General features: G+C 40.5%; 2 protein-coding genes across 2 annotated transcripts in view; both read left to right on the forward strand.

Moving 5' to 3' along the window:
* LOC115567615 (exostosin-1a-like) overlaps positions 1 to 15,187 on the forward strand; it is a 38,704-nt gene extending 23,517 nt beyond the window's left edge. The window contains exons 2-11 of the mRNA XM_030394362.1: positions 1,736 to 1,829; positions 4,790 to 4,897; positions 5,086 to 5,205; positions 7,744 to 7,876; positions 8,476 to 8,594; positions 9,392 to 9,487; positions 10,594 to 10,683; positions 10,846 to 11,006; positions 11,129 to 11,300; positions 12,057 to 15,187. Of these exons, the coding sequence (XP_030250222.1) occupies positions 1,736 to 1,829; positions 4,790 to 4,897; positions 5,086 to 5,205; positions 7,744 to 7,876; positions 8,476 to 8,594; positions 9,392 to 9,487; positions 10,594 to 10,683; positions 10,846 to 11,006; positions 11,129 to 11,300; positions 12,057 to 12,242 (1,279 nt within the window). The 3' untranslated portion in view covers positions 12,243 to 15,187. The remainder of the gene's footprint in view (positions 1 to 1,735; positions 1,830 to 4,789; positions 4,898 to 5,085; positions 5,206 to 7,743; positions 7,877 to 8,475; positions 8,595 to 9,391; positions 9,488 to 10,593; positions 10,684 to 10,845; positions 11,007 to 11,128; positions 11,301 to 12,056) is intronic.
* A 3,224-nt stretch (positions 15,188 to 18,411) lies between these two features.
* LOC115567674 (double-strand-break repair protein rad21 homolog A-like) lies at positions 18,412 to 27,522 on the forward strand. Its single transcript, XM_030394493.1, has 14 exons — positions 18,412 to 18,563; positions 20,197 to 20,387; positions 20,830 to 20,959; positions 21,268 to 21,367; positions 21,590 to 21,696; positions 21,918 to 22,115; positions 22,243 to 22,368; positions 22,574 to 22,699; positions 24,341 to 24,564; positions 25,101 to 25,254; positions 25,422 to 25,567; positions 25,815 to 26,003; positions 26,152 to 26,235; positions 26,570 to 27,522. The coding sequence occupies exons 2-14, from the start codon at positions 20,244 to 20,246 to the stop codon at positions 26,759 to 26,761; spliced, it is 1,920 nt and encodes a 639-aa protein (XP_030250353.1). The 5' UTR covers positions 18,412 to 18,563; positions 20,197 to 20,243; the 3' UTR covers positions 26,762 to 27,522.
* The last annotated feature ends 418 nt before the right edge of the window (positions 27,523 to 27,940 follow it).

The following is a 27,940-nucleotide window of genomic DNA, read 5'->3' on the forward strand; positions in this document are numbered from 1 at the left end:
TTTAAATGTCAAAACTAGATCCATCTACTTACAAAGACATTTGATTGTACACACATTGCTTACTCCTGCGTACCCCCTTTAAGCCAACAAAATGCCAGTGAGCTTTGCCAAACCTTGAGTAAAGTGAGATTGGTCAATTATTGCATTAAATATCACCTGGTTAATCTCACCACTTTGCCACCACAACACTCCTATGTTAACAAGTTGTGTTTCGTCAAGAGTTATGTCATGCAGTACATTCATACACAGATCATTTAAAAGCAAATGAGCACTTGATTTCCAGCTGGCTTGGCCTCCCGCGGTCTTTGCCGAATGAAAGGAGTCATATATGGAACCACTTGTTGGCAGATGAATTCAAAAATCCCTTGCTTGACATTTGGCAAGTGCTCATTATCAACAATGAAAGCCAGCAGATTTCAGTATGAAACACGCAGACATCTGTAGTTAATGCTTTTGAGCAATGGCTGAATGTCTTGTTATTTTTAAGATGGCCCAGGAAGCTGGGAATCAACTGTGCCTTTATGTTTATTCCACTATAGCAGCACTGTGTGTCTGCTGTGACGGTTTCAGGAAATAACACAAGTGTAGTATATACCGGTCTCACACCTTTGTGAAATTCTTTTTTCTTTGATTGGAATGTGTTTCAGATTGATGCCCGTGAGGCATAGCGGGGAAAAGTGTTATACTTATCATGATGTACGAAGAGGGAACTGCATCTGCTTCGATGTGCTCTGCCGTTACCTCGTGTGCGTGACACAAGGCCGACATGTGTCTTGGCTGTGCTGTGACTGTACCGTTAAAGTGGATCAGTAGAGGCATCAGGTCTGCAGTGGGAGAGGAATTTACCTCAACACTGACTCTCAGCAGTACACTTCACTAAGCAATACACTGGGAGAAAAATCACTCATCAGTACATTTAGAGAGAGACACAGGAAATGATAAAGACAAGGTATAATAAATCTATATGCCCATGTTTACAAGGAAGGAGACAGAAGAATAGGAGTACACAGATTATCACTCACTTTAACATCCACATTTGCATTCTTATGCAAATGTGGTCATACATGGTTTTAAATACAAGCACACATTTGCATGAATGCTTTTGTACAGTATCTCATCGAGAAATAAAATGTGCACACTTTTGAGTTTTATCTAATAACATCTAGTCCGATATATGGCAACCAGGCAGCACACAAATGCACACTCTTTCCGTGCACTCTCACGGGCACACACATAATATTGACACTGAAGGAATTCCAAGCAGCTCCTTAATCCAAGCAAGTGCTGACTGAGGCTTAGATTGGATGGAGGGAGTGAAGACGAGAAGAGAGATTTTGAGATGCGCAGGTGAGAGGGCAGGGGGTTTACAGATGGGTGGGGAGGAGGGAAGAGAGAGGAGTTGAGATCAAAGAATGGGATTTTCCCTGAAAGTGCTTGTGCTTTCCAGGTATTCCATTGTTAACAAAAGGGTTCTTTTTCTGTTCTGTTGTCTGTGCTGCACAAAAACTGTTTCAGGAAACCAAGGCCTAGTATTTTCTGTCTTGAAGTCCTTTTTTTAAGAAAAAGGATATCATTGTACTAGTAGGTTTTGCAAGGTAAACTGTATAAACTTACAATCTCTGTGATCGTCAATCAGTCAGTCTTTTCCCCGTACATATGAGTGCAATATTGTGTTGTTAAACATGGTAAATTGATCAGCTCCTGATGTATTTTCCTCTTTGCTATCATCCTACAGGTATGACTACAGAGAGATGCTGTACAACTCCACGTTCTGTCTGGTGCCTCGAGGACGCCGACTGGGATCCTTTCGCTTCTTAGAGGCTTTGCAGGTCAGTGACACGTGCATAGGGCTAGATTTTAAATACAGATTTTCCGATTAAACTGATCTTCATTTGAATGAGCTGATATTGATTCGTGAGAAGGGCTATGCATTTTTCCGTGAAAGCATTAAAGGTCTGAAATTAACATCTGCCAAGCACCAAATAATAATGTAATATGTATTTGTAATATAATATAGTACATGGTGCATTCAAATGAAAGTTGTTGTTTTTTTCTTCTTCTTTATTTCTTTTTCTTTGCTATACATGGGCCTGCATCTGTTATTACCATCTTGTTTTTAATTTACAAGACAAATGGAACCTTGTGAATTGGATATGAATCAGTTTGGGAAATCAGTGGCAGTACCCGGCTCTACATGTACAGATGTTACTCATTATTGCAAGGCGTAGCTGTTAGTGAAGCCGAATAAGTTACTGTAGGTGCATTATGGCAACTCAGAAGTTCAATGAGGCTTTGCTACATCTGCAAATCTCCATCTCCAATCTTTCCTGTCACTCAGTTTGAACTAATTTTAAAAAATCCCCCAAAATAAAGTGGTTTTGGAATTACAGTAGGTCGAGAAGAAACACATAGAACAAGATCTGGTACTGATTAACTCCAATCCCACATAAATTCTTGAGTGATTGGGTTCATTCTGGCAGCTGAACATGATGACTAAATACAAGTTGAACTGATTCAAGAAGTCTTATAATGCATCAGCACACTGAAGCTATAGCGACCAAACAATGAAGCCATTAATCAGTGGTTAAGAATGGAAAAAGTGATGTAGTTGATCTAGTCCCAGTAGCTCTCTCACCCGCTGCCAATCATTGTTATTGTGCAGACAGTGTTGATGCAGCTGCTTCTTACTCAGTGTATTCAATGCCTTCTTTTCTGGCTTGTTTTTTTCATCTTTGCAGTTGTTTTTTGGAGTCATACCCGCCCCCCCCCCCCCCCCCCCCCCCCCCCCCCCCCCTTCTACGAGTCATCCCCTCCTCTCCTCTTAACACTTAACCCGTTCAACTTTTGATACATTGTTCAAATCGCTATGTTAGTGAACCCACTTCACAAAGGGTTCATAGGTTTGGCGTATATAGTTGAATGTGTAGACAGAATATTCAATTCACCACTCAACAAATTATCTATATAGTGAGTTAGAATCTTCGATTTATGATTACGTCTGCTGCCGACATGTCAGGCTGAGCTGAACTGCTAGTATTTGCAGACATTGAAAACTTGAAAAGTTGTTTATTGCATCTTGAATATACATGTGCTTCCAGTATGGCTTTATAAAGCTCTGTTTGTTTAATTAATTCTTTATCTGTGCATATAGGCTAAATATGCTCCAAAATGTATCGTTATACAGGTAAATACTTGGTGACAAGAACTGGTAGGAATAATTTGAATCCACTATGAAAAGCCATGTAAATGCCCTTTTGCCTTCACACAGAGAGACAGAGAGATATGACATTATGGTCACATATAAAGTATTCTTGTATTGTAGTTAATATGTATGGTAGTGTAATCATTCATTTGGCTGTTTATCTCCACCACTAACTTATTGAAAAATTGGTGCAACAGTGGCAAAAGGTCATTTTTTTCAAGAAAAAAAATCAAGTCATGGTGTAAGTTTCTTGTGTGTGTTTGCGTCGAGTACTTAAGTCCTAGGGAACATGGCAGAGGGGCAGTCAGGGAAGGGAATGATTTTCGAGAAAGTAGAATAAGAGTGATGACTTCTCAGTTTCCAGTGACTCTTCACTGACTGGAATAGGAAGATAATCGCACCACAGGGGAGTCCAGAGTGAGGCGAGGTGAGACAGTGGACTGACGGCCAGGTTAAGAAAGCAAAGCAGTGCAGCTGCAGTTGAGGTAGCGTGCAAAGGTTTGCTGGAGTGCAGGGCTCGACCACAGCCTGGAGGTATTAGTGCAAATTTCCATTCAAAGCCCTTTGCAGGAGCACAGAAGTTGAGGAGGGCAGACACTGGAGAATTGGGAAAGTTGAAGGCAAGGAAGGAAGCAGTGAAGTAGTCGAGAATGGAGATGCTGTTGTTGTCGGAGGAGGGTTTGACTGATTTGGCAGGTGATCTAGAGTGCAAACCTGCATGATCAGGTTGTACAATGCAGGTGCTGTGACAAGCAGCAGGCTGGAGTCATATTGAGGTTATGTCTCACACACATGTTTGAAGAATGTACGGTGTTCATGGCAGTGAGTCTTATTCATGAATGTTTGTTCTGCGTGTGTGTGATGTGAGGAGGTGGGAGAGGACTGAGCTACAGTGATTGCTATGTGAGAGCTGATAGGTAGGGAAAGCATGGGAGCATTTCAGCAGATTGCTGCCTTTGCAGCCGAGGAGATTAAACGAGCACTGCAGCACTCTGATGTGGGAGCGTTTGTGCCTGCGCATGCATGTGTGGTGTCAGAGGCCAGTCAGTGAATGGGACTCCTCTTAACAAATTTAGGGGACGGTCACTGCTGGCAGGACACGGCATGTTTGCAAACATACAAAGAGGTGAATGGATTCACAGGGGAATACACACAAACATATGTACACTTCAGTACCATTCATCGATCTCTCAGACACAGGACTTAATGTTAATGAGTGTTTTGAAATGCATCCTTTCAACACAACATATAACACTAATTTTATGAAGCCACACTGCCTAGTCACTTTGAGAGTTAGTCATCCAGGAATTGCAGTAATTCTGTAGTTATGGAAATTTGCTGGAAGATGAGTCACCCCCACTGGTTAAATTGCCTCCTATGATTGCTTGGGAAACGGACCTTGTACAGTAATTGCATTGGTTTGCAGAGCATAAGCCATTTAGTTATATGTTTCAGTTTTCTCTTCTCTTCCAGTCTCTGTTTTATTGCCTGTAGATAAAGATACTCATGTAACACATTCATCTCATTAACCAACAGTGTTTTTTGTGTGTGTGTCTGTATGTGTGGTGTTGTGTTTTACTCTTACAGGCCGCTTGTGTGCCAGTGATGCTGAGTAATGGCTGGGAGCTTCCCTTCTCAGAGATCATCGACTGGAATACGGCAGCTGTGATTGGGGACGAAAGGCTGCTGTTACAGGTAGAAACTTCCTCTGAAATCTAAGTTAGTTTTACTCGAGAGTTTTGTCAACACTTTGATAGAAAAAAGTCACCTAGTTATGTCCTGATTCTTGATTTTGAACCAGTGTCTTCTAAATCCACTTGATGCTACTTTTGCCCAGTCTTGGCTAATTCAAGTATGTTAACATGTGCTTTCTGCTGTCTTAGATCCCTTCAACAGTGCGCTCCATCCACCAGGATCAGATTCTGTCCCTGAGGCAGCAGACCCAGTTCTTATGGGAGGCTTACTTCAACTCTGTGGAGAAGATCGTACTGACCACACTGGAGGTACAGACCTACATGTTCATACATAAACTACTGTACACACTACATGCAAGTATAGACCTACACATGCATTTAAGGGCTGTGTAATATTTGGTTTTATCTAACATGTCTTGTCGCAGTATATTATAAACTGTTGAGTGTTTTTTTCATTCAAAAGCCAGTGTTCAGGATTTGCTCGTTTGTGTCAGTATTTCTACACTTCATAACAGTACCTCCTGATCATCTCTTCATATTACATCATCTATTAATACATCTTCTTATGTAACTCAGAACGTAACTACTCCAGTTTTCCACTCGTCTTAAAACAACACTAGATGCTTGCACACAAGCATACAAATACAAAAAGAGCATAATTCATCCATTTATTATTTTTTCATATTATTTTTTAAATCACATAACTCTGTCCATCTCAGTTATTGATTCTGAACCGACAAGCTTACAAGTGGAGGCTCCAGTTGGAGACGTGATGCACGCAATAAAGCTGCTCCAGACTAGATTGAAAACAGAGAGGGATGATATATTTTGTTAAATGCTGCTGTCATGTTTTTGAGGCTGTGTCTTGCCGTGGCTTGGCAATCAATCATGTCAGTAGTTTGTTCCTGTCAGAGTCCATTTATCTGTATTCTTTCTGGTGAGTAGCAGGTTATCATACTGCTCCAGGGCTAGAATTACAAACAAGCAAAGATGAGAGCAGGGAGGAATGAAAAAGGATAAGGGAGCAAGACAACAGGCAGGACGTGTAAGGCTGGTTTTGAGTAAGGCAGGAGTTTTCAGAGTCATGCGTGCATGCATGCCCAGATTCACCATCCACTATCAAAACTACCTGCAGTGGACCTCTAAATTATGGCTGGTGATCGCAGGCAAAAAAGAAAAGAAACTTCATTTTTCAGTTTAAGGCCCCTACTACATACCTAGACATACTGCAGATTTTCAGTTGTGCCACATGTAAGCCTTGCTGCTGACTGCAGTTTACACTATTGGTTGCTGTCCTTAGATACTGTTACAGACGCCTGGTCCCAAGAGGTAGGAAGTGAGGAAGGCAGAGCTGGGATTTCTCTGTCAGCAGGGTAAAGTTACAGCCCCAAGAAGCTGATCTTCGATCTGTTTACACTCTCAGTATCTTAACCCTGTTTCAACACATACCATAGTACAAGAATGTTAAGGGGTCAGTGTTAGGGCTTCAGATTGAATCTATCAGTGAGCCACTGTTAACATAAGATTGTAGATATTTTGCTGTAAACAAGGTGAAAGATGCAGCTCAAGAATGTGTTTCTAACCGCAGTATCCTACAGAGGTAAACAAGGTTTTCTTTGCTCTGTAGGTATCCCATAGCTCCAGAGAATGCTCAATATTTTATTAAGGTATCATCTCACTGTATCGGAGTCTTCTTTGAGCGGGGGCAGAGTGGGAAGCAGATTATGTTGTCGGCCTGTAAAGCCCACTCACACGCTGTAATGTGATGTTGGGCTGCACTAACAAATGAACTTGTACATTTGTGTTTTGAGTATGGAACAGCTTGTGACAGCCCACTTTATTTAAAACTGAAGTGATGGTATTGTTTAAATTGTATTCTCACTCAAATGAAACAGCATAACTAAAATGATTTGTTTAAGAAAACGTTTTGATTACCCATGTTAGAAAATGAAATGCTAATGACATAGTGGATTATTAAATTAAGACAAATATAAGCAGAAGGAAGGAATGTCCTTAATATCTGCTTGTGTTATACGAAAATTTCCCCCAATTCTCACAGATTTTTAGTCGAGCACTAGTAATTTAAGTCATAATTGTCAATTTCAATTGATTTATGTTTTCTCAGAAAAGAAAGCAGCTGTTTATTGTCCCAGTCTGTATGGAGATTAGCCTTGCTTGAAGAGCTTCAGGGGCTTGAAATAACAAGCATTATTCCTTGTAAATGAATATGTTTGCTCTTCATTTCTGTAATGTCATGCTTTACTTGTAGAAAAGATTTAAATGGCCAAATTGCAAAAAATGTTTCTACATAATGTTTTTTTTTTTCTACTGTGTTACCATTAGTAGTAATTCAAATTCAAGTTCTCTAATATGTATTTTATAATTGAGATTATGTGGATCAATCTAAACATTTAAAAATATATACATTAAAAACTAAAAAAAGATGCCTAAAAGTAACCAGTGCAAGGAGAATTGAATGATAGGCCATTAAGATGTTGTTCATGAGAAGACATGAACAACATAATTGAAAAAACTAATTTTTAGGGCAGTTTTGAACTCATTGTCTCAGTTGTTACTTTGGGAAATGCCAGAGAATCTGTCTGCAATCAGTTTCCAAGCAGCATGTAAGACTGGAATAATTAGAGCTTGATTTGAAGTGAATGGACATGGCCCTTTTTAGCTGAAGCGAATTTCCTGCTTATGTCTTAGAGATAATTCACTTGTAGTTGTACATTTTGGTCTAGTGATCCCTTTTCAAGGAGTATCATGGACATTTGATTGATATCAACCCAATGCAATAAACAGACCATGTCACAGAAAATCTCCTCTTCTCCCGTATTTATGCAGATCATCCAGGACCGGGTACTGCAGCACACCTCGAGGAGCAACCTCATGTGGAACAGTCTGCCCGGAGGCCTTTTCACCCTGCCACAGTACTCGACATACCTGGGAGAATTCCCCTTCTACTACGCTAAGCTAGGTCGGTTAATTATTCATGCACATGCTGCTATATGCTAAGAAGCACATTAATGTCACAACCTAAGGTTTAATAGACTGATTTTACACAACATGGAAACAGCTGGTGTGTGGCAGCTGCTGAAACCTTCATAAACTAATGTGAATCTGTGTCATTGCCACAGTCTATGCAGTGTATCTTTATTTATTCATGATTTGTCACAGAGAAGCTCACCAATTAGACCTGCCATGTTGCATTTGTGCTTGGTTAATTGGCCAGATATGCAGCTTGTTGCTGACATTGGGATTTGGTTAGCTGGCACCTTTTCCTCTCCAAGCCTAATTAGACCTTTTCACTCACACGGGACACCAAGTAAACACAGCTTGAAGTAAACAAGCACAAATTAAGAGAAACTCTGAGCTGTCAAAGATGTATTACTTGATTAGATGAGATTCTACATATAGAATGTGCTGTATAACTACAGGCTTAGTGCAGTTCCATGTTTAAGTGATCGCACTGTGTGACGGACAGTGATTCAGAAGATCATTGTCACGCTTGAAATCTTACCTGACAGATTTGACTTGCTTCTTTTCTTACATTTGATGTGTCTCGGCTGTTTTCAGGTATTAAGCCCTACCCTAAGTTTACAGCGATCATTCATGTGGTGACACCACTGGTGTCCCAGTCCCAGCCGGTCATGAAGCTGCTCGTGGCAGTGGCTAAATCCCAGCACTGTGCTCAGGTAACTTAAAACTTGAGATACTACATAACAATACACGCCTTACATAAGATAGTCTAGTTATTCAGCGATTAGTATTTAATGCTGATGTTACGTGAGAAGATCTTTCATGGAGTTATGATGTTATGGAGCTTATTTATCTGATTTGGAAAATGAGTTTCCTAAACAGTGTTTTAAGACTTAAACATCTTAAAAGTCTGTTTTTCTCCGTCATTTCTCAGGTTTATCATATTACTGAAGTGATGACTTTAAACTGCTTTTGAACGTCAGTATTTTATTCATGCTGGAGATAAAGGCAGGTTGTCTGAATGATTTCCAACCTTTTCTGCCATAACAGAGCCACCCTGCAGAGGCTATTTCAAAACTGATGCACACTGTAGTTACCTGTCCTTTATCAGTGGGTATTACTGAAAATTATTCTAGATTTTTGTAAACATCACCAAAAATGTGAATTTAGTTCTTGGATTTAAAACGGTATGGCTACCATGTCGGTGTCAGCACATTTTGTTTTTAAAATATTATAGTGATACAGTGTGATCGTCATATAATGCAGGTGGTGTGACAGCTCTGAAAATAGACCAGCAGTAGCATGAGAAAGTGATTTTTCTTATTGTGTGAATTGAAACGGGCCTTACTGTGGGTTATTTTTATGTCTACATATATTGTCTGACAAGGATTGTCAAACATTAATAGAACTATTTTAACATATTTCTCGTTAGCTGCACATAACTTTGTGCATGAGGGTGAGCATCTTGTGTTTAGAATAATGACTATGCTTTACCTGTTCTCTCTTTGTGCAGGTGATAGTTTTGTGGAATTGTGACAAGCCCCTTCCTGCCAAGCACCGCTGGCCTCCCACCTCAGTCCCTGTTATTGTTATAGAAGGCGAAAGCAAGGTAAAAAAACCCGGAAACCTTCTACTACTTTTCTCATTAGGCAGTGTTACTGCAGCCATTTCACATGCCGGAAGCCTTCGGTTGAATCCAATTTAAGATGTAAAATGTAAAACTGCAGGCAACCCAAAGTTTCTCACAAAGTGGTTAAAGCATTCGAAATCCATGATGTTTCCAGGCCACTTCTAGGTGGCTTTAAGAACGAGCACTTTCTTCTTCTTTCCTTCTCTTTTCAAACTGGCAATACAGATATTAAGTTTTTGTTTTTTTTTACTGAAAAATATTTCTTAGCTTGGACCGACAAATAGTTGATCTAATAGAAACCTTGGGAGTGTTTCTTCATTTAAACCCACCATCATCCTGTCTTATGGATAACTCGGTGTAATAATGGCTAACATCGTCATGAAAGAGTGCCTCACATTGTCCAAAATCTGCCCATCGGCTTAAAAATACCGTACATTTAAGGGCTATTAAGCATAATAAATACGTATTTACCTCTGGAGTCTCACACATATTAAGTGTAAAGGACTAACAAGTGTCAAAGTGTTCAAGTGTTTGTTTCTTAGCCACAGCCCTGTAGGTTGAATGTAGATAAGGCTAACAAGGTTGTCGTTGTTGTTGCTGTCAGGGATAGAATACTTTACACAATATTTCCCCAAATTACTGGCATTTAGATCAGTGTTCACATACTTGTAAAACTGGAACCCACTTTATAAGCACTTGTAATACAGTCATTTGCATAGATACGTGCCAAAAAGCCGAGGCAGCAGGGCTCATCAGGGAGGGAAATGCACTCCGGTGCTTGTAGATTTATATCTCTGCTTTTAGCTCATCAGTGAAATGCTATATTTCTGCTGTCACTGATGTTATGTCAGCTTGTATATTTGGCTGACTCCGCTGTTAATGCTGCAAGATGAAACAACTCTGTAGCACAGACAGACATGAAGAAACTGGTAGTGCTGCTTGTCAGACAGATGCACCTCGCTTGTGCACATAGAGGCCTTGTTTATACACTGATGGTTGCTGTTGAGCTCCATTGTAAAACTATGACTGTTCCCTTTTAGCAAGCAATCTCATTTTGCATGTTTGTGTTTTGCATGTCATACCAGTTGATAAGCAGTCGTTTTCTGCCGTATGACACCATCCCCACTGATGCTGTACTCAGTCTGGATGAGGACACCGTGCTCTCCACCACAGAGGTCAGTGTACCAGGAAAATTCAGCAAACATTTAAATGTTTTTAATCAAGAGTACACGCTTCAGATGTTTGTTAATAATTGTATAATGGCTATTATTTATCTATACTTAATCTAAATGGTTTCCTGGAATTCCTTTCTCTCTTTATTTCTCCCTCATCTCCAGGTGGACTTTGCCTTCACAGTGTGGCAGAGTTTCCCAGACCGCATTGTTGGTTACCCAGCCCGCAGCCACTTCTGGGACAGCAACAAGGAGCGGTGGGGCTACACTTCCAAATGGACCAACGACTACTCCATGGTGCTGACTGGGGCCGCCATCTATCACAAGTACTGACACATGACTGATTTTTACTCCCGTCTGCTTCTCCACTGTATCACACTCCTTTCCAATTCTGTTTTCATGTAGTTCATTGCTGACACAATTCACTCTCTCTCATGTCCAACTGTAGATACTACCACTATTTGTACACCACCTACCTTCCAGCCAGTCTGAAGACCATGGTTGACCAGATGTCAAACTGCGAGGACATTCTGATGAATTTTTTGGTGTCCTCCGTCTCTAAACTACCACCTATCAAGGTCACCCAGAAGAAACAATACAAGGAGACCATGATGGGACAGGTGAGGTGGAATGTTTATCTTGTTAAACTAGTTAATGTAATTTCACGCCTGAGGGTAGAACAGGCACTGTTGACTTTTACAGTGTTTTATCATTGAGGGACCAATGTATAGTAAAAAGGTCATGACAAGTAAAAGCTGTTTCCCTGTTTCCACTGAATTGATGTGTGAAGGGAATGGCAAATTTGAATGGCAACTTGACACATAGACTAAATGTGTAATAGGAGCTTATGTTCAGGAACATTTCCTGTAATAACTAGACTCACATTGTGTCCGTATGAGGAAGCTATTCAGACTTTCTGTTTAGGAGGAAACACCCCTTATACCAGCAATATCCAGCAAAGGGATTCTGCTCTTCCCACAAATTCAGCCTGCTCCTATTTTACAGTTCAACATCAGGCGTTGACAGTTTAAAAGAGCACATTTTAATTAATTTTTCAAAATGATGCTTAGTGTTCAACAGTCAGTGACCCATGTTTTTCCTGATTATTGAAGAGCCTGGTGGCCTTTAGACACATTTTTCCACTTAAACCCTAATAGTGTTAGCTATTAAACTGACCATTAGTCTTTTGTAAATTTGAATTGAAATGAGTTTTCCTGCAGTATGGCCTTCAATAAATAAAAAAACTCATGAATAATTACAATAGGCTCTGAAAGGTCAGACTTATTTATGATGCATTATTCATTTTGTCGGTCTCTCGCTCTCTTCCATGCACTCCCGCTTTCTCTCCTTGTCCTCTCGCCACCTCTCATCCCCAGAGCTCCCGGGCGTCTCGCTGGGCCGACCCAGACCATTTTGCCCAGCGTCAGACCTGCATGAACAAGTTTGCCAGCTGGTTTGGCACCATGCCCCTGGTCCACTCTCAGATGAGGCTGGACCCAGTCCTGTTCAAAGACCAGGTGTCCATACTGCGGAAGAAGTACAGGGATATTGAGAGGCTATAACCCTCCAGAGCCCCCCCGCTCCCTGGACACAACAAAGGCAGAGCGAGGGGGCGTACATGTAGAGAAACTCTTGAGTCTTTCCGTTATCGCATGGATGGATCAGTGGGAGAGCACATGAGATCGGGTACAGGAGGAAAAGAAACTAGAACAGATGTGGAGGACACCACATTCGTTGGTCTCCATCATTTATCCTCTCCAACCTTTCTCTGATGCATACATACCCTGACAACCACCAACTGACAGACACCTGAGGGCTTAAAGACTGCTTCACTTCGAACATAAGTGGACAAAGTCATGGAATTGGAAATCATAGCTTGCTGCTTCAGTGTCCCAACAGTGGCAAATCACTCCTGACTCTGACCCACTCTGTACACTGCACAGGTTCCTCAAAGTTTTTTTGCTGACAGAATATTATTGGTAATTATGTCTATGAAGAGGATAACACTATTTTGGATTGTGTTTAGCTATTTTTTTTTTTTTATATACCATGAATGAATGGCCAGCACTACTCTCTCTGTATTGTCTTAATTCAAACCAATGGCAGGGCGGGTAAAGAGAGGAATGACAGCTCCTCGACCACAGACAAGTTCTGATCGTTGACATTCACAGTGCCTAAAGTTTATCTAATGGCGTTGGGTTCTGGGTGTCTGGGGGAAATGACAATGATGTTGCTGCTTTCTGTGTTTTTTGTTTCATTTTTAAATTTGCGATTTACTTTAAAATTGATTGATATTGGATCTCATAGTAAATCCTTCAGGTCAGCATTCACATTACTGGCTCAAAGTTTGATAGTCAAGTGACGAACACAGTTGTCATATGGTGCCATTCTGAACATTTTGTCCTTGTTAAACCATAACAACCTGACACAACTAGTAAGACTTCACTTAATTTGTTATGTGGGAATGGAAATCCACAGGAACCGAACAAAATTCAATGGAGTTAGCCATTTTAAGTCATCTGCATGTGTCCTTTTTTTTCATTCTGTGGGCTTATACAACTAGTTAGAATTGGAACTTGAATGTCTTCTGGCCTAAAGAACGGTGGCAGTTCTTAGGAATTGCCAGTTGAGCTAACCAGTGGTCTGTTTGAAACACAAACCACTGTGTAAAACATGAAAATGGATCTTTGTTGGCTTTGTTAGCAGGAGATATTTATGTATGGTTGTTGTCTCTGTGCACAAGACCCAATTTCCTTTTGTCCAGTGACAAGTTTGGCAGTAGGCGAGGCTCACAAGTAACATGGACTAACAGTGCTTTAATCTGACCGCATCAAACAGTGCTTGATGCCATCACAGTTGGCCTCATACTAAATGAATTGCTTTATTTCTTCCACTTGTTATGGACAAATGTGACCAGACTGAAAAGTTGTTGAAAAGCAAAGGGTTGAAATCAGCAGTTTTTGGGTGATATGATCTATTATGTAATTATTCTCATTTTCTGTATTTTTCCAACATAAATGCATGTAATTAGCAGCCTTTCACTCTCCAGTATATTTGCAGAATGCCAATTTGTATCTCTGATAATCACAGATAACCACGTTTATCTCTGAGAGATTCAAATTGGCAATGAGCGGTTGTGCTTGGGCCACATTCTAGAAACAACTGCAGATGTCCAAGTATGTTCCATATGTTCGACACCCATCTTATTCACTGCACATCTGTAATGAATGCCAACTGTCAGTGGAACATGGAATTGGGTTCTTGCAGATGGAACAGTTGGCTAATTGACCTAAACAATCTCAAACTGTTTGGTTCCTTTAACAATCATGCTTCATGTTAGTTTTGCATTGATATCTCACACCAGGTCACCTGAAAACATAATGCGATGAATCTGGAATGTGCACCTGTTTTTTTTTTTTTAATCACTGTGCATCATCGACACAAAGTTTATCTGTCCATGTAGTATCCCTGTGAAGCCAGCAGCATTTCTATAGAAACCTGACCACACCTGCCCTGACGCCTCCTTTGGTAGCGTCACCTTCATTTTTGTGGAAGACAAAACCGTTCTGTACCCTCCACGCCCAATATGTGCCAATTGATCATATATGATTTTGTTTTTATATTTTTTAATTTGATATGAGGAATGCCATGCATTTCCATATATTTTGAATCATTACAAGTATATCTTGTCTGTATAAGAAAGATGTGTGCAAGAGAGGGGGGGAGGAAGGAAAGATTGTATGGGTGAGAGACTCAACAGAGAAGGGTGCTGCATGGTATTTTACACTTCTGAGAATGTGCTATCAGCTTGACGGCAAATAAACAATCCTAGTATTACTAAACACAGCGCTATCAAGACAACTGAATATGGTTGTAAACATAAATCACATTTCAGAAATGAACTTGGTGCAATATTTAAGATGACATTTTCTCTCTCTTTTTCTTTTCTCCTTCCGTATGTTGTTTCAGAGGGCAGGGGGTTATATATTGATGTGCCTTCAGAAGAAATACACTTAACCTGTTTTCAGGCAGATGGGGGGGAAAAAACCTTTTCATTTCATTGTCGGTTATTGTTTGCTTTCTTTATCAGTATCCAGTAACGGCTCCCTAAAATAACATTGTTTAACACTGGAATGCTACAAAGATTTATCACCGCACATTTGATACTGAAATTCCTGCCTTTTTGTTGTAGGAACTTCTTTTTCTCATGTTCTGCCGTGTATCACCATACTTGTGAGGACCCAATAGAGGGCCCCTCTTTCAGGTTGTCACAAGTATAGTAATACATGTAACACACTCGTAATTGTCCCATACACAGTATTTATCAGACAGGATTTTTCCTCGACTGAATCTCTGCGTGGTTCCTTCCCTGTCTTCCCTAACTGCAGACCTAATTTTATAGAGATTAAAATGGAAAGATGGAGGAAAAATCACAATTTTGTAAAATAATTTTATAAAAATAAAACAAACAAAAAAAAAATCAGTAAATAAAATGTTTGATATAAAATGACTTGTCTCTGTGTTTTATATTCATGTCAAGTACATTCCTAAAATCTACAGTATGCTGCAAAGACACACTCCTCTGGGTAAGCATGAAGCAAAGTTCCTTTTTTCTGTTTCACCTGGTCATCCCTCTTCCTCTCTGACCTGCAGGCAACCCATTTTCAGGCTTCCCAAACACATTTTGCGCGTTTGGTTTATGCGCTGCATCCACTGAGGGAGAGCCAAACTAAATAATACCTTTAGCTTCCTCCCTGTGTGTGTGTGTGTATGTGTGTGCGAACCTCATCCTTTGCCAAGAAACTGCTGTGTTTACATAAATCTGTGTCAGGATGATTGGTTTAGACACGCTGCATAAATAACAGCATCTATCCAGGATGATCCCATGGTGCATGAGAGCTGCCAACTCAGCTGGAGCAACAGCTACAGGAGAGATTTCTACCCTCAAAACGCACTCCAACACCAAACTGGGCTAAACTCTTAAAGCCAAAAGATATGCAGTGTGTTAAAGCTGGACGAGTGCCTGCACTGGATGAATTATCTAGTGACACACCAAAGAGGAAAGCAATCGGAGAGTTATGCTAAAACCGCATCCACTCAGAATGCTGTGAGGACCAAAAACAGGAAGAAGGGAGATCCAGATGTGTAGTTCGTTGCACTGTTGGAGACAGTGGAAAAAAGTAGTTTTTTTTTTTTTTTTTTTTTTTTTAAGAACCATGCGCTGTTGGGCACATCCAATGCCAAAAGTCTGCTTGTATGATTTAATGGTATGCAAATCAGTTAGTCTCTTAATCCCACTGATGAGATGTGTATCTGTAGTGGAGATGGGACACAGCATGCATGCAGTCGGAGCTCTACCCTACCGATGGATTAAATACTGTGACTTGAGGCCAAGTTTGACAAATATCCTCCCCTTGCTGTCAGTGGTGTAACACTCTCTTATAGATTAAATTTGTAGCCTTGTTGCCATGGTATCTGAAGAATTGTGTCACTATGGTGGCTCCTGTCTCTTTCTCACATTGCAACCAAAAACACCATTTGATGGATGATTTTTCTGACCACAAGTTGCCCAGTTGTATGCTGGAATGGAGTTTAGAGCATCACCGCATATTTAGGAGGGAAACTCATATCCATGTACAATAAGGATCAAGGGGACAAGAAAGATGATGAGAAATAAAAAGAAATCCGCCACTAATTAATAACTAATTACACTTTGAATGAGAATGACGCATAAAAGGTGAGAGTATCTTCTTCCATAGAATTTTAAGACATGTGCAGTAATTTCCAAACACCGCTGCAAAGAGAAGCAGTTTCATTACAGAAGTGGAGAAGGGGCTTCCCGTGGCGACATAATTGAATACGTTAAGATTACACATTATGGCACCATTAGCCAGAAACAATTCATTTCACAGGATTAAAGGAATCTAATTCCTCCATCAGATAAAAAATCTGTCACTGCTTTTAGCCCACATATTTTCCCAGCGTGTTTGTGTGTGCACATAAAAATGCTTCAATAAAAAATGTCATACAGCTGTTTAGATAATAATATGCCCCTGTTTTTGGTATGCTGAGATAAACAGGTGTTCAGACTTTGTGACTCACAACTTGTACATCAACAAAGTAGCTCAGCTTTAGAGGCTGTTTGGATGAATCCGTCACATGATAACAGCAGAGAGCAATCAGCTATCTGGAAAAAAAAATATCTTAACAGATGGCATTCTAAAACTGTGTCACCATCCAGACATGGCTGTGCAGTGTTAAAATGAGTCATATGTCTAGTTCTGTGTATGCTGCACAGGACTTACACAAAGGAGACTGATTTAATGTGATCATATGTAAATTGGTGATGCACACTGAAAGTCTCCTCCCAATTTAAAATTGAACTCCGCTTAAAATTCATTATTGTCTCATTTACATCTGTTGGCTTTTAATAGAGGAATCCTGTTTAGTAATTTGGCCTACAGCAATAATTCATTAAAGCTCACAATGAGCCTGTTTGTGCATAAGAACGTTCATCTGATTGATTTTGGAGCATATTTGCACACATTAAATGCATTTAGTGAATTATTTCTCCACTTACTGCCAGTGTTATTATCATGTTATTATGATGCATTATCACTCAGCTCAAGTGCCTCCTGTGACTTTACCTTGTTTTCCATCTACATTGCCACTGCAGATATCCAGCTATGCTTACACTGACTGATTTGACAAATCCAGACTCAAACACAGCTGATTGTAAGAACTAAATGTCATCTTACTCTGCTGTGGGAGCCTCGGCTATCTACCAGCCTTCCTACTACAGTGACATGGAGCCCTGCTGCTAGTAAATCATAAACATGCTCAACTGGCAGCAGTTCTCTTGCAACAGATGCTGTAGCCTATGAGACAAATCGGCTTTACTGCATACCAATTTTGCAATTGGATTGTCGATGAGTTAGTATCTCTGTGAGGCATGTTTCTCTTCATCTCTGTATCTAACATACTGTATGGAGATTGTTGTCTGCAGTCTGCGTGGATCCAGTTCCCTGTTAGTTACTCTGTTCACAGAACTGACTCTGTTAAGCTGGTAGTTTCAGAGCTATCTCCTCATGTTAATACTGTGAATCCTATTAAATGTTTCTCTTCACATTGTGCTTAAATCCAGTAAGGCAGGTCAGTTAGGCGGCATGCACAACAGCAATGCCCCGTACCTGAGACATGTAAATGAAACTCGAGTTATTGATTGCACCTGTGTTTCCCTGCTATGATATGGCAAAACGTGGGAGACCATAGTTTGTTTAAGCCACTCCCTTGACGCACAGATGTGAGTCACAGTAGGCCAATGTCATAACCAGTGTTACAACATGGGACCTGTTTTTAAAAGATTAGGGTCCAGATGGGACATTTGGGGAAAGCAGGCATACAATCATTATTATTATTATTATTTTTAAATGCAATACCCAGAGTGCACACAGCAATCTCAGGAAGAGGTGAACCCTCCAATAAAACTAAAAGGAGTATTATATAACAACAATATAATATTGATATTAAAACAAATGTATTGGATTCATCATCCCTTGAATGCGTACTCTGTTAAACACAACACTGTATTTTTATAATATTACATTAATCTATCAGCCGGTGTGTCTGGTGAACACTGTGCCACAGCGCCCCCTATCTGCGCTCGGTGCTCACGGCGGGCTGTCCGTCAGCGCTGGCCTCCTCAGCAGACTCCTCCTCCGCCATTTTTGACTGTAAACATCCTGCCGATTTTAAAAGGACAGCGGTGAGCGGGAGGAAGGCGACTGGCGCCATCTTGGCTGTTTTAATGAGTACAACAGGGGAGAATTTGCTGGGAGAAATAACATAATTATTGGACTTTCACTCTAGAAGGGGTACTGTCGGTAAGTGCGTCTGCAGAGGGAATATTTGCGCGCTGTTTTGTGTGTTTTAAGAGGCGAAATCAGCATGCACGTTTGTGTTCATTTGACGCGGCCTTCATTGTACGATGAGCCGTTAGCCACCAGCTAACGATACAGTTCTGCTGGTAGAGGGAAAAAAGTATGAGTATGAGATGGGCGCCTCGTTACCGTGTGCTTTGCTTTCTTTTCATGGGCGAGTTGTTTTTTTGTCCGCCGTTGAGAAACGCTATAATTCTACTTCGGTGAAGTTACAACGGTGTAAACATGTTCAAAATAAACGCACAGCATACGATCTCATTGCTCCTTTTGTAGTTAGCTGGCGGCTAATTTAGTTCGTCCCACTTGATGGCGCCGACTATTTACTGGCGTTGACCACCCCCTTGGCGCTTTTAACGTATTATGCAATATTAAGTAAATTCATAACTTTAACTTATCGCTTGGTTATGTAACTGCTATTTAAGAATGAATGGTTGGATTAAGTAGAGTAAGAGAAGAGCAGACATGTGGATTTCCAACGTTTGCCTCCCTGACTGGGAAATAGGCGGAACTTGAGTGAAGTCAGCGCTTGTTTTGATAAAACCACATTTTCTGATTATCATGCCGTGCGTTGGTATTTTACAATGAATAATATTAACGATCGTTGTCCATTAAGCAAATGAAGATGGGAAAGTGCTTTGACGGAGCTGTGTTGTTTTGATGGTCAGCGTTATAGGTAAGCTAGTAAGCCTCCATCGTATGATTAAGCTAGCTAACGTTAGCGTGAGTTAACTGTTAAAAGTTTCTTTGAGAGACAACACACCCTCATCCTGTGCGATGATTCTCAGGCTAGTAGTTGCTGAAACCCAAACTTATCCAAATATTGATTTAAACAAATCTGCGTCTTGGTGATATCTTTCCTTGATCAACTGATAATCGCTGCATTGTTACAGATCAGTCACAAGTTCGAATGCCTGGCTATTCTGATCAGTGTTGCATCAGCAGGATTGACCACTCACTGGTCCCTGGAAAGTTGGACCATGACATAGTAAAAAAAAAAAAAAAAATCAGAACTTGGATAAACATATCCAAGTGTAATTTAAATATAGAGCCGGGCTAATACTCGAATTTAAGATATTGTTCAATCGGTATTCACACGTTTTTGTATTCATCCATGAAATGTAATAATGAAACACCTGTGACAAATATATGTAATGTAAGGAGGATAGTTTACAATTTAACATGAATCTTCATTGTCTGAAATTGCATCAGTGCACAGAAACGGTTATCTTCACTAGGAGTAGGAGCATCTTTTTCTGCATTAGAAACTCAGAAAGAAGATAAATGCATAATATCAAAGTATATCAGACAACATAAATGCTGATACTGATGTACCTGTGACAGGCCAATGTTGTCCAACCCATATATCAGTGGGCCTCTAATTCAAAAGCATTGATTCAATGTAACAATCTTGCTACATCAGCGTTGTTAACGAATCGATCCCATGTCATTAATCGTCAGGGATAGGGTTTACACTTTATTTGGATGATGCTTTGCTGATAGTTTAATCATCCATTTTGGTACCCCTTTTTCAGAGTGTCTTCTCCTTATACTTAAACTAATATCTTATGTGTTCTAGGTAAACCATACCACAGTGTGAGTGTGTGAGCCAGGGGAACCAGGGCAATGTTCTACGCCCACTTTGTCCTCAGCAAACGTGGGCCGCTGGCCAAGATCTGGCTAGCGGCCCACTGGGACAAGAAGCTGACCAAGGCCCATGTGTTTGAATGCAACTTGGAGAGCAGTGTGGAGAGCATCATTTCACCCAAGGTAAGAATACAGAAGTGCAGTCTCTGCTTTCTGGTGGTCTTGCAGCAGGTTGTGTTCTCACTGTGCAGACTTGAGTCATGCTCAGATCCACAGTTGTTACATTGTTTAGTCCTGTCTTCATTTTCCCTCCCAATAATTAAAACAATCAAGTAATGCAGTAATGTATACTTTTAATCACAGAAGAGAATAACAAATGGACACACATTAGAGCAGAACTCAGTGCTTTCTGATTAAAGGACACATTGCTATGTCTTCATTAAAGGGTTTATTTCACTGTCTATTTGCCTTAACTGTAAACAACTGTATTGCAGTACAATGTCTGTATGCAATGATAATGCAGTTTAGTCTTACTTTCAAGAAAGAAGAAAATACATTTTCCCTTTAAACAAGACTCTGACAGTTATGATATCTGTTCCCTTTTCTCTGACCTCTTTTCTCCTAGGTGAAGATGGCATTGCGTACATCAGGCCACTTGCTCCTTGGGGTGGTGAGAATCTACCACAGGAAGGCCAAGTACCTGCTTGCTGACTGTAATGAAGCCTTCATCAAGATCAAAATGGCTTTTAGGCCAGGTAAGGAGAAAAGACAAGCCAAATTCGTAATGTAGCAAAGTACTCTGTGTAATTTTCCTTCGTATTAAAGGAGATTGTGCAGTTTTCTTCAATGAAATTGTCAGTAGGCTAGGAGCAAAACTAAAGAGCTGTAGGAGGGAAGGGTCCAGTTGTTTTCCATAGATAACCAGCAGGGTTATGACATTGTAAGATGAACCACTCAAACATTTTTTTTCTTAAAGTGTTGCTGTGGTATGGTTGTTTTATCTGAGGCATAGAGTCACGTAGTATAACTGTGTGTTACAACAACATTACTACTTATTATTCAGGTGTGGTGGATCTACCCGAGGAGAACAGAGAGGCAGCCTACAATGCTATCACCTTACCCGAAGAGTTTCACGACTTCGACCAGCCACTACCTGATCTGGAGTAAGTTCACTAAATGTACTACTTTTATGTCATCCCATAATTTTTTGTTTGAAACACTTTCATAAGTTGGAAGATTGATTGGTCTGTATGGTGAGACCCGTAACATTGTCTGATGTATTGTTCTGGTTCAGTTCAGTTCAGTTCAGTTCAGTTGTGTCAGTCAAACACCAGCTGTTGTTTGCACCCATACCTTATGTCGTTTTCTGTATTTTCCTCAAACAGTGACATAGATGTTGCCCAGCAGTTCACTCTGAACCAGAGCAGAGTAGAAGAGATCACAATGAGGGAAGATGTTGGCAACCTCAGCCTCCTGCAGGACAATGACTTTGGTAGGACACTATACATACTGATGTACACTTGTACACATATGTATGAGCAGATAAAAAAATAACCCAATGTCAATATGAATCTCATTGTGAACATATACTGAAATAATTACTTCAGATGGTCTAGGTTATACATATAACCGTAAATGATTTCAGAATAATGGAGTTATGTTAAACAGTCATTTTCCTGATTATATATAATGATAAGTTGCTTTGCTCTTCAGCTGACTTTGGTATGGATGACCGGGAGATGATGCGTGATGCCAGCACATTTGAGGAGGATATCATGCACGGTGCTACAGCCTCTAACCTTTTGCTCGAGACTGAGCCTGGTCCAGCTAATCTCCCTGACAAGTCCAACCACATGGAATATGACGATTTTGGGGATGGCTCCATGGGCAACACTGATGGGGGGATGCTGGGTGAGCGCTTTGAATTATTTTATTTGTCTCAGCATAGAAGTGACTACTGTTGCCATTGTTCTGTGCTACATTTTTGATAAAGTGATGAAGAGTGATTGTCATGTTAACCCTATATCCTACTTTCCAGTTGATAAGCTACTGAGCTCTGAAGATGGAGGTGGTATTTTTGATGACCCTCCAGCCATCACAGAAAGTGTCATGATGCCTCCAGATCATGGAGACGATGAGGACGACTTTGACAACCTACAGTCACGTAAGTAAAGCAAAGTTCTTTGGTGTTTTTGCAAATATATGAAACAGAAAATTTAGATTCTTCCTATTCATTAATTGTTAATGGAGTTGCCCTATTTGTATTGAATACATTTACATGTGGAAAATGGTCTCGAGTGCTTGTAAGTGTGCATTGTGTCATTTTTTGCCTGTTTTAAGGGGAATTCATTTTCTTTTTGTGTGCGTAGCTGGTCCAGACAGCCCAGACTCCGGCCCAGCAGAGCCACTGCCAGCAATGGCTGACCAGACTGAACAGACTACTCTGGTTCACAATGAGGAGGAGGCCTTTGCCTTGGAGCCTATTGACATCACTGGTAAGCCCTTCTCACTTTTTCGTCATAGAACACAAGTCTTTTCAAATTTACCATTCGCTACTTTAAATTTTAGGAAAGAGTAAAGGCACAAAATCATAGCAGATGGTGCCTACCAAGGGGGTAGGTTTGATTTTGAGATTGGTGGGGACACAAAAGTGCTTTTTTCACATTAGCAATCATAATTTCACGTCATGCAGATGTTACAGGTTAAAGCAACTAATGAAAGACAAGGAGGCAACTTCGAAGAGTTTTTAAAGCCACATGGGTGAAGCATTGCTATTCAGATCATCATCACACTAACATTTGTCACAGTGCTGAATCTCATGACTAATATATCCATCATAAATTTTAACCTCACCTGTGAATTTCCAGCCTCTCTTTCAGCTTTTCCTCCTCTATCTCCTCCAGCCTCTCTTCCTTCATCTGCTCCAGCCTCTCCTTCTCTACCTCCTCCAGCCTCTCTTCCTCTACCTAATCTGGCCTCTCCTCCGTCTCCTCCAGCCGCTCGGCTGTCTGTCACCTTACAAAAATATGTTGATGCATGACATGAACAGATACATTAGGGATACAATGATCATAGAGCTTGATGGTACAGTTATTGCCTGAGCAAAAAGGTTTTTACTAAATATTAATATTACTTAATATTAATTAATTATATTTTATAATTATAAAATCACATGATCATCTAGAATGTGAGGTTTTATTGTATTTCCACCACAAAGTTTCTTCATTTGTGTTTTTAAACCGATGCTCACTTCTACACAAATACATGAAAATAAGAATTAAAAATAACTTTAAAAAAGTGTATCCCTTTATTCAATATCTGTACTGTTGAGCCTCTACCTATACACCCTTGAAGTAACTTACAATTTGACTACTAAAGAAGTCTCTTCTATCCAGTTTTCTTTTCTTTGACATCCTTCAAATCCTATACAGCACAGAAGCACGCACACACGTACACGCACGCAAACATACATAAACACAAATGTAATGTGACACCACTGATATTAAAATCTGTCTAGCTGACGTGACCCAGGAAGAACAAATGCCGGACATGTTGACAACTTACACTCACAGATAACATGCACTGCCTCTCGCCCGGTCCAACTAGCAGGTTGCATGTAGCTTTTACAAGCAGAAGGAGTGACAGCGGGGGCAGCCAATCACATGTAAGTTAGTGAGAAACCGGCAGCCGATCAGGGAGCGATATTTAGGTTAGAGGCGGGACTTCTAGCAGAGACCGACATTTAACCCTTTGTGTGCCATAATCATTGACTAAACACTACGGACAGCGGTTGTATTGATGGTGACTACACAGTAGCGGCTGAATATTGGTAGGGACGTGTCCCTAGCTTCCCTACCCAAATCTACGCCCTTGGTGCCTACACACATTTTACTGTGCATATTCAATGCTCAAGGCTAGGAATTTGGTCAACCAGTTGAGACTTTGCTATTCATTTTCTATAAAGGTAACAGTACCACAAATATCTCTGATTTTATTAAATGAGCAGCACTGGGATAAAATGTATTATCAATGCCCGTAGACTTGACATCATTGGACAACCATGGCATACATTTGAAAATGTTACCCTCTTATTGATTGAGACATAACAAACCTTTTTTTCTTCTTCATGTGTCCAGTGAAAGAGACCAAGGCAAAGCGTAAGAGGAAGCTGATTGTGGACAGCGTGAAAGAGCTGGACAGTAAGACCATCAGGGCCCAGCTGTCCGACTACTCGGACATTGTCACCACCCTGGACCTCGCCCCTCCCACTAAGAAGCTCATGATGTGGAAGGAGACTGGAGGCGTGGAGAAGCTTTTCTCTCTGCCTGCTCAGCCTCTGTGGAATGCAAGGCTGCTCAAGGTAACAAATGCCTATCATAAATATGTGCATGTTCTAGAATAAATATACACATGTTCACTTATAACTATTTGACAACACACTGAAGCTGTCAGCTGTCTGTCTGAAGTCACTTAGAAGCAATATATATACTCGGGCAACGGTAATGAGCAAGCCACACCGGAGGTCTAATTCTCCAAGTAGGTCAGACACTGTTTAATGGAAGAGGAGAGAGTAGATTCTTAATATTGAATCTTTCATTGACATTCAGTTCAGGTTGTGGGATTTTAAAATGAGATGAATGAAGGAACAGAAGGTGGAGGACGTGATTGGTATTGTCTGTCGCTTTTCCCTATCCTTTCACACCCACACCGTACCCCTCCAGAATACCGATTGGAAAACGTGTTGGTGCATAATTTATTAGACTTCCTTTCTTTTTGTCTTGCATCTGTTCTCCTTAACAGTTGCTACATTTTTATTGCACCACTTACTTTGTATAAAGTTTTGACTTTTTAAAAATAAACCTTCCCTCAAAGTTTAATTGTTTTCTCTTATGTCAGATGTTCACACGCTGCCTGACGCCTCTGGTGCCAGACGAGCTGAGGAAAAGGAGAAAGGGGGGTGAAGCAGACAGTCTGGATGAGTTCCTCAAGGAGCTTGAGAACCCTGAGGTGCCTCGCGAGGAGGTCTTGGGTCAGCACAGAGATGTTATTGGTAAGACTTGCTGGAAGCGAAGAGAGGAGTTCATATCTCATTGTAGAAGACTGGAAGAGGTGGCACAAAACTTAACTGAGACACCATCGGTTACTGAATAAATCTGTGTTTACATCACATTTCTTTTAAATTATGTTAACAATATCAACCTCTTATGTGACCCACAGACCAGACTATCATGGAGGAGCCCAGTATGCTTGCAGCCTCTGCAATGGAGGGCAGCAGGACAACCCTGGATGAGACAGTCATGCCTCCTCCATCCACCCCCCGCGGTGTCAAACGCAAGACCCTCGACAAAGAGGGCACTCTTCCTGTGAGTACTTGTCAACTACATTTAATTTTTCTTTGGCAAAGCACTGGAAATCAGGTCACATTGATCTAAAGTTGTATCTAATGGAACTATTACACTAGAGAGGGATGTTGGTATTAAGCATGATCTGAATCAGTAATCTTGAAGACGCATTCAGTAATTTAACAGGAGAAACAGGAAACCTGATTGAGTTGACTACTCTGTCTCCGAACTTGGCCCTGACAGTTAAATCCTGCTTTACCTCTTTCAGATGGCTTCCTTGGAGCAGCAGCAGCAGCAACAGGTGGCTGACCGCTCTGTCGTGTCCCAGAGGTTAGACCTGCCTCAGGTGGATCTGCCCCCAGAGGAGACCAGCCTCAGCCTCACCCAGCTCGTCCCTGAGCTGGACCTGCTTGGGGAGAAAAGCAAAGACAAGAAGGATGAAAGTGATGAAGAGGAGGTATGGGGGGAAAATAGATTTCTCTGGTACACTAGAAAATTTGAAGTTGGTGGTAGTCCTTAGTGAATCATTATTTTGTTGATTGTATGCATGTGCAGTTTGTGTTTGTGCCAATTGATGCTGATGACTTGGTGTCTGTGGTGCTCAGGAAGAGGAAGGTCAAGCTGGAGACCAGGATCAGGAGGAGAAGAGATGGAACAAGAGAACCCAGCAGATGCTGCACGGTCTCCAGGTATAACCAAAGCTATTACTGCACTCAGTAGCTATTTTGAAACCAGATTTTAAGTAGGCTGAAAAAGTTGTCGCACAATAGTTTCGGGTTTTTTTTAAAAAATTTTTTTATTGTTTTATAATGTTTGCAGCTTTATTGTGGTTTAGAAGATTTAAACAAGACATCTCCATATGCCATATATACAAAATTAGTTTTTTATGATTTTAAATCAGAAAAGCTGTTTCTTTTTTCTTTTTTGATAAAAGCAGGGGAGACAAGTTTTTTAATGTTTTATTATCAATCACTGCGGCTCAAATGAGAATTTGACTGACACTTCATGCCTCTGTCCCCATAGCGCGTCATGGCTAAGACTGGTGCAGACTCCATCAGCCTGCTGGAATTGTGCCGGAACAACAATAAGAAGCAGGCAGCCGCCAAGTTTTACAGTTTCCTGGTCCTCAAGAAGCAGCAAGCCATCGAGGTCACCCAGACTGAGCCCTACAGCGACATCATCGCCACTGCTGGACCAAGATTCCACCTTATTTAGACGTTGGAAGAACAGACAAACACTCTGCTTGCAACAGACATACTTTTTTAATTACTCAACTTTTCTGCCTTTTTATTTTGTTTTCCTGTCAGCCCTTTTTTTGTTTTTCTTGGGAGGGGAAGGGAATAGTGGGGAAAGGGTTGGAAACTTTTTAAAAAAGGATTTTACTGTACTACATGCAGTATTCATTTGGTTCAAACGGAGTGAGGAAGAATGTTTAACAATTATATTTATAAAGCAACCTTTTTCAGTCACCAATTTGTAAGCTTTGCTTAATTTTGTTTTGTAAGTTTCCATTGTCTGCTCATTCCATATGTTTTGTACCATTGCCCCTCACATCTGAAATACTGCAGATTTTAGATAAAGACCCCCATATTTTCACTTGGAATCCCGTATTGACTCTGTACATGTTTTGGAAAAGGTACTGTTATTGCTCAGAAGTGTAACCTCTCCCACCTTGTTCTTGTTGCACTTGTTCTTTCATAAACAAAATTAATCTGTCAAAAAAAAAATTGGTAAATCTTACCTGGCATTAAATATCATGTTTCGGATGTATAATTCAGGCAGTTTATCAATTAAGTTTTATGTAATATTTTTTGTACCTTTTTACGTTAATGCTTATTCACCTTTTTTGCATCATGTAACTAGGTAATGTACTTGTTACAGTTAAATTCAGTATCCCACCTTTTTAGTCTTCGGGTAACTTCTAGTTGTGATACATCTGTAAAGATTTGAAATAAAGTGTTTTAAGTACTTGGTAATAGGGTATTATTTATTCTGCATTTCTTGATAAGGGTTGGGCTGGATATGAAGATGATATTAAATTGGAGGAAAGGGAGGAACTTTTAACCTGGCTCTATTTGATAACATGACTCGTGGGCAGTAATTTAAACCACCATTTAACCACAGGTTTTATCTACAGAGGCAAATGGTGGTACAGTACTGCAGAAAGGGGTTTCCATTCTTTATGTGTATAAAGAATTGCCAGTAATCTTGGGGAAATAATTGAAGTGGTTGTTGTAGGGCGAAGTGCAGGTTCACAGTTCATTCAGTAGAAGCGCAGTTAAGGAGTGGATGAGTGTTTTGATTACAGCCATTGACGCATTTCTAGAATACAAACGAATCAAATACGTTATATTTAGTACAAAAAGAAAAAGTAGTTTAAACGCACAATGGTTG

The sequence above is a fragment of the Sparus aurata genome, chromosome 17 (assembly GCF_900880675.1).
Source record: "Sparus aurata chromosome 17, fSpaAur1.1, whole genome shotgun sequence".
Classification (NCBI taxonomy): Eukaryota; Metazoa; Chordata; class Actinopteri; order Spariformes; family Sparidae; genus Sparus; species Sparus aurata.